Source organism: Camelina sativa, chromosome 18 (assembly GCF_000633955.1).
Source record: "Camelina sativa cultivar DH55 chromosome 18, Cs, whole genome shotgun sequence".
NCBI classification, from domain to species: domain Eukaryota; kingdom Viridiplantae; phylum Streptophyta; class Magnoliopsida; order Brassicales; family Brassicaceae; genus Camelina; species Camelina sativa.
Genome location: NC_025702.1, coordinates 4,776,567 through 4,791,676, shown reverse-complemented (window position 1 = coordinate 4,791,676; position 15,110 = coordinate 4,776,567). Strand labels below are relative to the sequence as shown.

At 33.0% G+C, this 15,110-nt stretch overlaps 2 protein-coding genes across 2 annotated transcripts; both read left to right on the top strand.

The window, feature by feature from the left end:
- On the top strand, positions 8,402-9,839 carry LOC104760546 (acid phosphatase 1). The gene is made up of 3 exons (XM_010483484.2): positions 8,402-8,882; positions 9,087-9,296; positions 9,434-9,839. Exons 1-3 carry the CDS (start codon positions 8,452-8,454, stop codon positions 9,609-9,611), a joined length of 819 nt encoding a protein of 272 aa, XP_010481786.1. The 5' UTR covers positions 8,402-8,451; the 3' UTR covers positions 9,612-9,839.
- On the top strand, positions 10,203-15,050 carry LOC104760545 (cellulose synthase A catalytic subunit 4 [UDP-forming]). The gene is made up of 12 exons (XM_010483483.2): positions 10,203-10,317; positions 10,430-10,622; positions 10,714-10,835; positions 10,932-11,001; positions 11,100-11,262; positions 11,348-11,960; positions 12,030-12,167; positions 12,258-12,383; positions 12,459-12,671; positions 12,807-13,361; positions 13,962-14,312; positions 14,463-15,050. Exons 1-12 carry the CDS (start codon positions 10,282-10,284, stop codon positions 15,048-15,050), a joined length of 3,168 nt encoding a protein of 1,055 aa, XP_010481785.1. The 5' UTR covers positions 10,203-10,281.

Below are 15,110 nucleotides of genomic sequence, written 5' to 3'. Positions count from 1 at the left end.
TTTTAGTTACTGAAAATTTAAAAACTGTGCGGTAATTAGGAGATGTAAAAGCAATTGTACAAAGAAAACCACGATGGCCGACGCCGGCCGGAAAAAAGTAGAGAAGGAAGGTTTTGCTTGAAACGGTGGCTTTAGAAAATCGCCTATATTACCGTTGTTTCACCGTGGTTTGCTTCAATCTATATTACCGCACAGTTTTTGCTTCAATATAGGTTTGCTTCGATCTATATTAACATTTTGTAAGTATTGTGTTATGCCCTTTTAGTTTTACTTACTTAAATTTTAATTTACAATATTAACCCCTTAAAAATTTCCAAAAAAAGTATCAGGACACACTTTGTTTCCTAAATCTATATTAACATTTTTGAAGTACATTTGGTGTTTTACCCTTGAAGTTATATGTATTTAAAAACTTATTTACAAATTTAATCTCTAAAAACTTTCCAAAAATAACATCTTGTTTCCTAGATATTTTACATTTCATTCCAACCAAAAAAAAAACAGCAATCAATATTATATAGAGACATAAACTATGATATATTTTCCATTTTATTTTCCAAATCTGTGAGTTTTGATTCTTAACATCAAAAGAACTTTGATTCCTAATTATTTAAATATTATAATTAATATATATATTTAATAAAATGTAAAATATTATGAATATGTAAAATTTAAAAAATTTAAAATACTATATAATGTGGTTATAAAAAAGACATGTTGGAATTAATAAAATATTATTAAATATGTGCTAACACGGTTTAAATCCTCATTTTATTATTTGCCAACAATAGAAATATTATAATATCTGACATAGAAAATCAATTTGTTTTATCTAAGATTGTGTAAAATAATTAATTTATTAGGGAAAAATGTGACTTAATCACATCATATAAATGATTTATTATGTATTTCGATCCCTTATTTTTTGTTATAATAATTAAAAATCGAAACAGAATCACAAACACTAAACAAAACAAAATAAATATAATAAACAAATGGTCATATAGTATATTACAGGTTAAAAAATTAATATAAACATTTGGTCATACAAGCGGTCGGAAAATTAGGTTATTTCTCTATTTATAAAACATCCAATATTTTACAAACAACTAGAATATAAAATATAATTAATAATAAAATTATATGCACGCGGTATACCGCGAGTTAAAATCTAATTACTAAAGTAATATTCGAGTATTAAATTAATATTTGAAATAAAAACTTGTTGTAAATTGGTAGGTTGATCATCTGATTAGATGAATCTAAGCCCATTATTAAGTAACATGATTGATTAATTACGTCTTCATTTTTTTGGTATAACATTGTGTGAAAGAAATTAAACTTTTTTAGTTTTAATTGGTAAAGAACAAAATTTAGGGGCTGTTATTAGAGAGGTGATTTCTAAATCCATATGGAATTATAAATTCTAAAAATCAAAAGAAAAATTCTTGGCTTTACCCCTAGGGGTGAATCACTCTTATTCACCCCCTCTTAATTAACCAATCAAAACATAGCAAACTGTCATGTCATGTCATATTTATAAAATAAATCAAAACTAAAATAAAAAGACAAAACAAGTTATGGAAACCAATTCTGTAGATTTTTCAATAAAGAAATTATGTTGGTTTAGGTTTATAAAATAATGATTAGAGTTTATATTTTACAATTAAACGAAATCATATGTCGGTTTGAGTTTACAAAATAATGAATAAGAAAAGTTCACCCCTAGGGGTGAACCCAAAAATTGTTCATTTAAAACATAATGTAAATTTTGAAATCAAACAAATAATTAAATGAATAACATGAGATTTTAACAAGTATTTGTAAATTATACAACCAATAACACATAATTTTGATAAATATTTCCACTAATATTCATATGTAAATTGGTAAAGTTTTGTCCGCTACGAAGAACGGGCTCAATGCTAGTTGACGATAATTTACTATACAATGGATNCAAATGGTCATATAGTATATTACAGGTTAAAAAATTAATATAAACATTTGGTCATACAAGCGGTCGGAAAATTAGGTTATTTCTCTATTTATAAAACATCCAATATTTTACAAACAACTAGAATATAAAATATAATTAATAATAAAATTATATGCACGCGGTATACCGCGAGTTAAAATCTAATTACTAAAGTAATATTCGAGTATTAAATTAATATTTGAAATAAAAACTTGTTGTAAATTGGTAGGTTGATCATCTGATTAGATGAATCTAAGCCCATTATTAAGTAACATGATTGATTAATTACGTCTTCATTTTTTTGGTATAACATTGTGTGAAAGAAATTAAACTTTTTTAGTTTTAATTGGTAAAGAACAAAATTTAGGGGCTGTTATTAGAGAGGTGATTTCTAAATCCATATGGAATTATAAATTCTAAAAATCAAAAGAAAAATTCTTGGCTTTACCCCTAGGGGTGAATCACTCTTATTCACCCCCTCTTAATTAACCAATCAAAACATAGCANATATATATATATATATATATATATATATATATATATATATATTAGAAGTATGTGAATTTTGTTTTATTTGTTTTGTCAACTGAACTTAATTAATAAGTTGATTAACGTTATGTTTAAGGAGTAGTTAACATGACATGATATGAGGTGAGGCTATGAGCTGTGAACATGATTTCTAATAAATAATGAAATCTTTGGAAGCAAATCAGATTCTGTATATACTTCTATATTTATCCAGAAAAGCCAATCTCATCGATTGAACTCATCCATGGATAAAAGNCATATTTATAAAATAAATCAAAACTAAAATAAAAAGACAAAACAAGTTATGGAAACCAATTCTGTAGATTTTTCAATAAAGAAATNCATAGTGAAGAAGCCCATCAAATACTAACGAAAGTTATTAATTTATTCTAAAATTTGTCAAGAAGGGTTATAGCAACGAAAATATGTCTAGAATATTTAGTTCGTGACATATAATTAGCGATAATAAAATTGAAAAAATTGATTAGAAAAGTTGAAAACATAATTCATGAGAAGCATCCTAATGTCCCGATAGTGTGAATCCAACCAGACTGATCAAGAACTGAATGAATTGTCAACACTTGGATTGCATTTGGTACAAAATAATATATCTCTTAGAGTCGCACCATACATATTAAATTTGAACGTGGAAAATGTTGTTAATTAAATGTTGTTAACGATGTGATTATGTAAACGAATAAGGATTAGGTTAACAGTCATGAGTTCAGCTATTCACAAAATTGTTTCCGGTCAATAATTTAGGGACTTTCGAGGTATATCTATTATACAATGCATCTTGATCTATTCCAAAAATATAATATCTTAAAATTAATGGAACAAGACATATGCTAACAACTAATATGTGTGATCCGAGAAACTCAATCAAATATAGTGCAATTTGAAATAAAACAGATAAGAAAATGGATAATAAATTCAATAGTATAAAATGAGACTATGCATACCAATATTTATCATGACTATAAGAGATTCGACTGCATGTGTGAGAATTACGGTGATCTAATAGTTGAATTATAAGACTAATATGAGTTTTTAGTATAATTTTAATTCAGGTCACACGATAGATGGTAAAAATATTTGCCATTCAATAAATTTGAGAATTAGTTTAGGCGACGTCCCTTGACAGTTCTAGCTACCTACTTCAGCCATCACCTTGCTGCCATCACTTCTACGATCTGGATTCTAGCAGCGTTAGCTCGCCCTAAGGAAGATCCAGTTTCTCCAGTTAGTGTTTCAAAACATGCTCCACCCGTTTATAAAACCATAATCTCTCATGGTATGGCTTATGCTCTATTTCAAGTAGATCCTCTCGTGCCGGCGAGACTCATAGCCATCACCACTTTATCAACGTCATTTTGTCTTGTGACAATGACCAAATTGTCTACCATTGAGCTACTCATGGAAGACTGTTCGACAATCCTTGATATCACTTGTGTCAAACTGCTTCATTGCCTTTGCCTCAAAGCTCTCACAGTCTCTATGTCGTTCTTCTTTATCTACCTTTGTTTGGCATTGGGGAATGCCCTTATCTTAAATCTTTGGATCTTTGCATCTTTTCCTCTGTACTTGGCTTTATAATGAATGAAATCAAGTCTTTGTTCAAAAACAAAAAAAAGTTTAGGCGTCCCATGATTCTCATATATCCATCTTGAATTTTCTCATTTCATATATATTCTTGTTTAAATAAAGGCTTATTTGGAACATATTTGAGTTTGAGTTAAGATACTATAAATCATTCATTTATTTGTTTATACTTTAAAAAAATTGAAAAGTTTAATATTCATTTTTAGTAAATAATCCTGAAATTATGTGAATTTCCTAAAATTTTCATCTGATCCTATCCATTTTTTTAAACAAAAATCAATTATATTATTATATAATTGTTCCCTAATATATGATACATTCATAACGATTGAAACAAATAAAAGAAACTTAATGTAATTTGATGAAGAAGGGAAAGTGACCATGCTTTCTTAACGTAAGCTTTAAAGACAACAAATGAAATCTGTTAAGTCCACTTCTTATATACTCGTACAAAACTAATATATCATATAGATAAAACTCTCAAATGCTTTCCACATCACTTTGATTAAACCAATTCACTGATATGTTGCTTGAAATGGTAATAGTTGTTATGGATCATGTGTTTTGAAATGTTGTATGCGTCTTTGCCGGTTTGTGACAATGGTTTTCTCCTTTTATAAGAACTAAACTTTTTGATCGATAGAATGAGATAACATCATCATTGGACTATGTCATCATAAGTAGGAGGCCAATATGAAGCATGCGAGAGCCAATTCCTTCGAGCGAAAGGGTTAATTTGACCCTTGTCCATATTAATAAAAGTTTAGAATGTTAAATTTGGCTATCTAAATTTTTGAATTCATATAGTTACTTAAATGTTTAATTTTTAATTATCTGTTTTTTAAATTTAAAATCATGTTTCGTCAATATTGTATATATCCCTAACTTTTGGATTGATAAAAACACGAGTAATTGTTACAAAATAATATAACTATTAGAAGAGGAAACGCTCCCAGACACTATTATCGAGGACAATTTTTGAAACATGTTCTCCGGCGCTGACGAAACGCTCCCTATGCGTCTATGCGCACGAGCTGAATATGATCACTTGTTGATTATGGATTTTCTGAAGCGCGCCTTCAAGCTGAAATCCTACAAGACATCAAAAGATCTTTCACTCTTTGCAAACTCATCAAGGTTGTGCATTCTTTGGAAGACTCATCCTCTTAGAAAACTCATCTAGTCTTTATTTTTATTTTTCTTGTAATCCTCTACTTTTAAGTTGTAAGAACCTCTCTCATTTAATGTTTTAAGTTTAATGAAAGTTTGTTTGTCCAAAAAATAAATTGTTACAACATAATATTTTTCCGTTATAAATTAATTGTCATTTTAGATTGTTTTACACAAATTAGCGAAAATAAAAAAATGTTTTATTATATCTTGTTTGACTATTAGAATTCCAAAATATTTTCTATTTTATATATTTTATAAGGGACAAATAAAATAATTTTTTAAAGAAAAATACTGAAAATAAGACAATTAAATTAGAAAGAAAACTAAGTCTACAATGACAACTATTTTGAAACGGAAAGAATAGTAATAACTAATTATTACATCAATAACTTTCTTACAGAATTTTAGTTTCGTATAACATCTGCCAAAATGGCTTCCAACTCAAAAAAGAAATCCAGTTTTTTATTATATATATTATTTGTATACTACTGAATTTGTAACTTTGATTAATGGTCTGTTTATGGAGTAGTTAACATGTCATATGGGATGAGCTGTGATCTCCAATACATCATCACATTGTAAGCTCAAATATTTCTGATAATTAATTAATGATATCCTTGAAGCAAAAAAAAAGAGAAGCTTTTGTGTCTTATATATGTTCAGCCCAACATAAATCATAAAGCCAATCTAGCCGATTAATTTCACACAAGGAGAGAGAATGAGAGAGCATAGTAATATATCAATTATTAACAAAAAAAAAAATATTAATATTTATTCTAAAATATACTACTTAAGAGAAATGTTGGAAAAGAACAATTCATGAGAAGCATCCAGATTTCGGGTTAGTGTGAATACAGCCTGATTAAGAACTGAATGAATTATTGTCAACAATTTGATTTGGTACAAAAAAGCATGCCTCTTAAAGTCACACCATATTAAACAAATTAAGAAAAACACATTAGAACGTGGGAAATGTTGTTAGACGACTAAGGAGTTAGGCTAACAATTTTACACACATGAATCAGCTATTCACAATTTTTTTTATTTCTCGGTGAATAAACTAAGAGACCTGTAATACATATCTATAAAGTTTCTTCATATCTGTAATCCATCTTAACCTGTTCCAAAAGAATAAGATATCTGTTGATACGAGAAACAACAAATAGAGAGAAATGCTTATAATGTTTGATCCAAGCATACTCAATCAGGTCATTACAATTTGAAAGAAAAAAAAAGATATAAGAATTGTTTAAAATGAGATTCCGACATACCATGAATATCTAATACGAGTGCCATGTGTAAGGATCAGCCATATAGATTGGTCTATAAAATCAACACCGGTTGAAAGATAAATCAGTTTTATGACAAAACAATACAAGACTAAACTTCCGCAATTTTATTTTAGTAGTAGATATTTTAGAACCCTTTTCATAAAATTTTCTTAACATCTTTATAAGAAGTAAGAATATATGTCAATTATATGATATAGTTAATAAGTATGAGTGTATTAAATGTTTGGTCAGTTTTATTTATGTGATCATAGTACAAGTATCAAAAATCGTTTAGGAGGCGAGGCCACTTACAATGACTTCCAAAACCCCGTGAAGTCAAATAGTTCGTTGTCTTAATTTATTAAGATGAATTTAAGATAATTTATTTGTGTCACAATTTAGTGGGTGGGTGATCTCCAGTTATTATTATTCAATTACACATCACATATAATAACTGATATAGAAATGATTTTGTACTTTTTAAAAGATTATTACTATTATTACTAATTTATTATATTATATAATAATCCGTTTTATTCACTTGTGTTTATCTGCCTCCATTTCTAACATGTTTTGGACGATTATGGTCTACAACATTTTTTGTTGGTTTGAAATGGTTTGTTCTGCGCACATATCTATATATATCTTTAAGAAAATGTTTATATCCTGAGTATATATATATAAGCTAAGAACACATTTATTCACAGACCCCAAAAACGGTTGATTAAATTAAATTTGCATTAGCTGTAATGGGGATGATCATATCCTCACCTATATATTTGGTCCTATCTATTTCACATCAAGACATGGTACCCACCTTCCTCATCCCACTCTAGATTTATTATATATGATATATCTAAGTGAAATGTGCTGTCGTTCACATTCATCTCCCTATAGTATTATTATTTTAATGTGTATATTTGCTCACATGAAAATGATAAGATTCATCTGTGGATGTTAAACACTAGTTGGACAAAAATGTTAAATAGAACTACAATATATGTTCTTACTTTTTCTTTTTGTTTCTGTTGATAAAGTGAAGGTAATCATTTTGGTAGCTATATATAGACAAACTAAAAGTGGTGCGATTAACGTTAAAATCATCTTAACCAAAGAGAAACTAATGAGAAGTTTAATTCGAATGTTTTACGGTAACATTACGTGAAAACAAATCAGTTGATAAACAATGAATGTATAAAAATGTACCGACATTCTATCTTTAAATGTAAGAAACAAAACTAGTAGTTTAAAAGAAAATTATATATTCCTCATCATTGGCTTATTTAAAGCCAATCAATCAATAGTTGTTGACAAAAAAAATATTAAAAAAAATACTACATAAGTTTACCTTGTTTTTTGTTGAATTTGTACTTTATATATTTAATGTCTTTTGTGAAATTAAATTGTACTCTACGTAATAAAAATTAACTTGTGTATTCGATCCTATAACGTGAACATGGCCCTGCTCCATGTGGTTTTCTTTAATTAGTCTCATTTAGATCGATCTGAATCAGCTTCGCTATCTTTTGTAAAAATCATTTCCATTTTTTCAAACGTTTCGTTTTTCTGTATCCGCTTTTTATGTCATATAATTATGTATTTTATAAGAACCTATGAGATAATAATTAATTTTTTTTTGAACAAAATGAGATAATTATTTAAGTTTCGATTTTATGGGTTAAATAATTTTTTTTTGGTTTACTGTTAAATGGGTTAATTTGTTAAAACGTTTTACTGTTAAGAGGCCGATTATGCGAGGTGAAAAAACTTTGTTACTTATTATTATTATTATTTTTTTCTGACGTTGACTTGCATTTCTACATACTCTATATAAAAAACACCCAACCACATCGCAGACAGATCGCAATAACTACTACTCCTTCATCAATCATCATCATCATCATGGCTAGATCCTTGCTTCTCTCGGTGACCCTCACTGTCCTCTTCATCGGAGTTGTCTCAGCTCGTGACTGGAACATCCTGAACCAGCTCAAAGGAACCACAACCACCACAAAGACTAGCGAAACCGCCGTCGTGTCTTTGAAAGGACCAAACCTAAACGGATACTGCGAGAGCTGGAGGGTCAACGTGGAGCTTAACAACATTAGGAACTTTTTGGTGGTGCCACAGGAATGTGTGTGGTTCGTCCAAAAGTACATGACCTCATCTCAATACGAGGAGGATGTGGAGAGAGCCATTGATGAAGCTGTCCTTTACCTAGGAAAAACCTGTTGCGAGAAGAAGACATGCGATGGCATGGATGCTTGGATCTTTGACATTGATGACACTCTTCTTTCCACCATCCCTTACCACAAGAGCAACGGCTGTTTCGGGTAAATACACTAAACTTAACCCTCTACATACATTTAGGCTCGATCGGGTTGGGTTGACCAAATATTAGTTTGGTTTTTGGTTCGATTTTGGATAAAATAATAAATTAAATTTCCATTTTATATTTTAAACCAAAAAAAAAATCTTTAATCCGGTTAAGACGTAAAACCGGGATTGAAATGTTACATTACATTGGTTTGAATCAGTGGTGAGCAACTGAACCAGACCAAGTTCGAGGAATGGCAAAATATGGGCAAAGCACCAGCCCTTCCAAACATGGTTAAGCTGTATCATGAGATCAGAGAGAGAGGTTTCAAGATCTTTTTGGTATCTTCTCGTAAAGAGTATCTCAGATCCGCCACCGTCGAAAACCTTATCGAAGCCGGTTACCACGGCTGGTCTAACCTCCTTCTCAGGTATATTATATAGATTTCCCGGTTCGATTCATATTTAATAATCGAGTTAAACCGATATGTAAAAAAAACTTTACCGGTTAAGTTGTAAGATCATTTTTATGGTATAATAACTTTTTTAACAAATCGGAAAATTGCAGGGGAGAGGCAGATGAGAAGAAGAGTGTGAGCCAATACAAAGCAGATTTGAGGTCATGGCTTACAAGTCTTGGGTACAGAGTTTGGGGAGTAATGGGTGCACAATGGAACAGCTTCGCAGGTTGTCCAGTTCCCAAGAGAACCTTCAAGCTCCCTAACTCCATCTACTATGTCGCATAATCAAACCATTTTTACTGTCCTAACCAAAACAATAAGATCAGATGTTTTAATCTGATTCTTGAGTATTTATGTCTCTTCCTTTCTCCACTTCTGGTTTTATAACCAATTCAAATGCTTATGATCCATGAACCATGATCATCTTTTGCTTGTGTTGCATTCGGATGTTTTCTTTTGTATCACCATTTTGGGCCTTTTTGAAATTATTGATTATGGGCTTTTGTTATATAATATCCTCTCTCTCTCTCTAGTCTCTCTATATACCTAATTTAGTTCCAAGAACATTGCTGGATTAAGTAAGAGTGTAAGACTAAAGTAGAAATACATAATAACTTGAAAGCTACTCTAAGTTATACAAATTCTAAAGAACTAAAAAGAACAACAAACAGCAGAAGTTGGAAGCTCAAGCAATTAAATAATACTTTGACTACACTTAGCTGTCTCCGTCTACCACCAAATCTTGTTGCTGTCTCTTGAAGCTTTCTTATGACACAAACCTCAGACCCAATTTCACCTCACAGTTTGGTACAACCTCAGTTTTCTTCACAACAAATTCTAACCTTTTCCCCTTATATTATTACCTCTTTATCTTTTCAGTAATCAAAAACACATAGTCACATACATTTCTCTATATCACCTTCTGGTCTGCTTTTGAGCACAGCTTGCCTCAGCCATGGAACCAAACACCATGGCTAGTTTCGACGATGAGGTAAGAGAGAAAGAACTGAACAAAACCAAACTTGTTTCATGTGTTTTGTTACAAATTATTCAGCTGGGTTTGCATTAAAAACTTAAACGTTATGTACTTTTTATGGATGCAGCATCGTCATTCCTCCTTCTCAGCTAAGATCTGCAGAGTCTGTGGCGATGAGGTCAAAGACGACGACAATGGCCAGACTTTTGTGGCATGCCACGTGTGCGCTTACCCGGTTTGCAAACCTTGCTTTGAATATGAGCGTAGCAACGGTAACAAATGTTGCCCTCAATGCAACACTCTTTACAAACGCCACAAAGGTAAATTACACCAAAACCCTGTTTTGGTCTTTACAAATCGATAACCCTTGCTTGACTCTCATCTCATATTGGTGAAATGATTTTTCTGTAGGCTCTCCAAAAATAGATGGAGATGAAGAAGAAAACAATGGTCTTGATGGTTCACATGATGAGTTGAATATCAAGAACCGCCAGGATGCTTCCTCCATTCACCAGAATTTTGCTTATGGATCGGTACCTAAATGACTTGGATCGATTGTTTTCTCTTTTCTTCGAAATCTCCCATTCCCATTCAAGATCAAGATTCTGAGTAGTTTATGGGTATTGCAGGAAAATGGAGAATACAATAGTACGCAGCAATGGCGTCCAAATGGTCGAGCCTTTTCTTCAACTGGAAGTGGTATATAGAAAATATATCTAGCTATGTGTTATTTTTATATGCATAGAGATGTATAAGAGCAAATTTTGAGGCCTGTTTCTATGTGATTTGATTTGAAGTGTTGGGGAAAGACTTTGAAGCAGAGAGAGATGGCTACACAGATGCTGAGTGGAAAGAGCGAGTAGATAAATGGAAAGCGAGGCAAGAGAAGAGAGGTTTAGTGGTAAAGGGAGATCAAACAAATGATCAAGACAAAGAAGATGATGAAGAAGACGAATACTTGTAACAATAAGAAAACACTGATCTTTCTTTAATCTCAAGTAATAAAGGTTTGAAGCGTAAGTAACTGAGTTCTTGTTGATTACAGAGATGCTGAAGCAAGACAACCTCTATGGAGAAAAGTCCCAATCTCGTCTAGCAAAATCAGTCCATACCGAATCGTGATAGTTCTTCGTCTTGTTATCTTAGTTTTCTTCTTCCGTTTCCGTATCTTGACACCAGCCAAAGATGCATACCCTCTCTGGCTTATCTCAGTCATCTGCGAGATCTGGTTCGCACTCTCTTGGATTCTCGATCAGTTCCCCAAATGGTTTCCGATTAACCGAGAGACATACCTTGACCGCCTCTCAATGAGATTCGAACGGGATGGTGAAAAGAACAAGCTTGCACCAGTTGATGTGTTTGTCAGTACGGTGGATCCGCTTAAGGAACCTCCGATAATCACAGCCAACACTATTCTCTCGATCTTAGCAGTTGATTACCCAGTGAATAAGGTGAGCTGTTATGTGTCTGATGATGGTGCATCAATGCTCCTGTTCGATACATTGTCTGAAACTTCAGAGTTTGCAAGGAGATGGGTTCCGTTTTGCAAGAAGTACAATGTCGAGCCAAGAGCTCCAGAGTTTTACTTCTCAGAGAAGATTGATTACTTGAAGGATAAAGTCCAAACTACATTCGTCAAAGATCGCAGAGCAATGAAGGTCAGTGAAGAAACATCTCTACTTTTAAACCACACAAAAGATCTGTACTGACGTCTAAATGTTTTGCAGAGAGAATATGAAGAATTCAAAGTGAGGATCAATGCTTTAGTAGCTAAAGCTCAGAAAAAGCCTGAAGAAGGATGGGTGATGCAAGATGGTACACCATGGCCAGGGAACAACACTCGTGATCATCCTGGGATGATTCAGGTCACTACAAAAAACCTCAAAACCCAACGCTTCCGATATACAATCAAAGATTCAACCTTCGAAACTAAAAAAACTACTTTTGAGTTTCAGGTGTATCTAGGAAAAGAAGGAGCATTCGACATCGACGGTAACGAACTGCCACGTCTTGTGTATGTATCAAGAGAGAAGCGTCCTGGCTATGCACACCACAAGAAAGCTGGAGCCATGAATGCAATGGTAAGCAAACCAAACCAAACCAGCCATAAAAAGCTCTGTCAGAAACCAAATCTAACTTTTGGGGAAATGTTGCAGGTGCGAGTCTCTGCAGTGCTCACAAATGCTCCATTCATGCTCAATCTGGATTGTGATCACTACATCAACAACAGTAAAGCCATAAGAGAATCAATGTGCTTCCTAATGGATCCACAGCTTGGTAAAAAGCTTTGTTATGTTCAATTCCCTCAAAGATTCGATGGAATCGATCACAACGATCGATACGCCAACAGAAACATCGTCTTCTTCGATGTAAGTCTCTTCTTCATCTTCATCACCACAACAAAAACCCCCAAATTCAAATTCAAATTCAAAACCCTAAAACCCCCAAATTCAAATTCAAATTCAAATTCAAAACCCTAATATACATCTGTGTCAATCTTGTAGATAAACATGAGAGGCTTAGATGGGATCCAAGGACCAGTCTATGTAGGAACAGGATGTGTATTCAATAGACCAGCGTTATACGGATACGAACCTCCGGTATCGGAAAAACGCAAGAAAATGACCTGCGACTGTTGGCCGTCGTGGCTATGCTGTTGCTGCGGCGGAGGTAACCGTCACCATCACAAATCGAAATCATCAGATCCGTCAAAGAAGAAATCAGGAATCAAGAGCTTGTTATCTAAACTGAGGAAGAAGAGTAAGAAGAAGAGTGATGACACTACGATGAGCAGCTATACCAGAAAGCGATCGACGGAGGCGATATTTGATTTGGAAGACATTGAAGAAGGGCTTGAAGGATACGATGAGCTTGAGAAATCGTCGTTGATGTCGCAGAAGAACTTTGAGAAGAGGTTTGGGATGTCACCTGTGTTTATTGCTTCGACGTTGATGGAGAAGGGAGGTTTGCCGGAGGCGACGAACACGAGCTCGTTGATCAAAGAAGCCATTCATGTTATTAGCTGTGGCTACGAAGAGAAGACTGAATGGGGCAAAGAGGTAAATTATCAATTAATTATAGGCTCTAATGGTAATATTACAGAATTGCTAAAACAATGAACACAATAATTTCAAGTAAAAAAATTAGTTTGCAAAATTTTATTTTCAATTCCAAAAATTAACTCAAACAAAAATACTTTTCTTTCATTTATATTTTTTAAAAAATATGATTAGAGAATTAAAGAGCGGAATTCATCAACTAAACCGAATTTTACTAGTCATAATTTTTTCACAATAATCTGGATTTATATATTTGATAAATCAGTATTATATGATTTTACAGTATTACATAAATTATAAACCAAACCTTTTATTTATTTTTGAAAGTGCAGGGTTGCATAATTTTTTAAAAAAAAATTGCAAAAACAGACTATAATGATAAATAAGTGTGACACAAATGTGTGATAGATAATAAAAACATATGTGATAAATAAAAGACAAAATAATATGGCTGCTAGATAGTTGAATATGTGTGAGGTTGTAAAATAAAGTATGAAAAATATGTTAGGGAATATCAACATGATGTAGTTTTATGGTAATTATAATGATTTGAGTGTGAACTCTAATATTTTACATTTGGTATTTGAATTTTTTGTTCAGATTGGATGGATTTATGGATCAGTGACAGAAGATATCCTAACAGGATTCAGAATGCATTGTAGAGGATGGAAATCAGTTTACTGTATGCCTAAAAGACCAGCATTTAAAGGATCAGCTCCTATCAATCTGTCGGATCGGTTGCACCAAGTGCTTAGATGGGCACTCGGTTCAGTTGAAATCTTCTTTAGCCGTCATTGTCCTTTGTGGTATGCTTGGGGAGGCAAGCTTAAGATTCTAGAACGTCTTGCTTACATCAACACCATTGTCTATCCTTTCACTTCTATTCCTCTACTTGCCTATTGTACAATCCCGGCCGTTTGTCTTCTCACCGGCAAATTCATCATTCCAACGGTAAGTCTCATGATCTTTTTGTACACCTTAAACTCCTAAAGGTTTACACTTTTATCCATAAATTATAAAAATCACATTTTTACCCTAAATATTTATTGATTTGTCACAAAATCAAACTTTTTAACACACATTAGCTCTCTTTTGATTCAGATCAACAATTTCGCAAGCATATGGTTTTTGGCACTGTTCTTATCAATCATTGCGACAGCGATCTTAGAACTCCGGTGGAGCGGCGTGAGCATCAACGACCTCTGGCGTAACGAGCAATTTTGGGTCATCGGTGGTGTCTCAGCTCATCTCTTCGCCGTCTTTCAAGGTCTTCTCAAAGTCCTCTTTGGTGTTGACACTAACTTCACCGTCACGTCAAAAGGAGCCAGTGACGAAGCTGATGAGTTTGGAGATCTTTACCTCTTCAAATGGACCACTCTTCTCATCCCTCCGACCACACTCATCATCCTCAACATGGTCGGTGTTGTAGCCGGAGTCTCTGACGCTATTAACAATGGATATGGTTCTTGGGGACCGCTCTTTGGGAAACTGTTCTTCGCGTTTTGGGTCATTGTTCATCTCTACCCTTTCCTCAAAGGTTTGATGGGTCGACAAAACAGAACGCCGACGATCGTTGTGCTTTGGTCTATCCTTCTCGCGTCTATCTTCTCGTTGGTTTGGGTAAGGATTGATCCGTTCTTGCCGAAACAGACTGGTCCGTTACTGAAACAGTGTGGCGTCGACTGTTGATTAGTCGCCCTTATGAGCCATTTTGCTTTTGGGCTATTTTTCGATTTGGGTGTTCCTTTG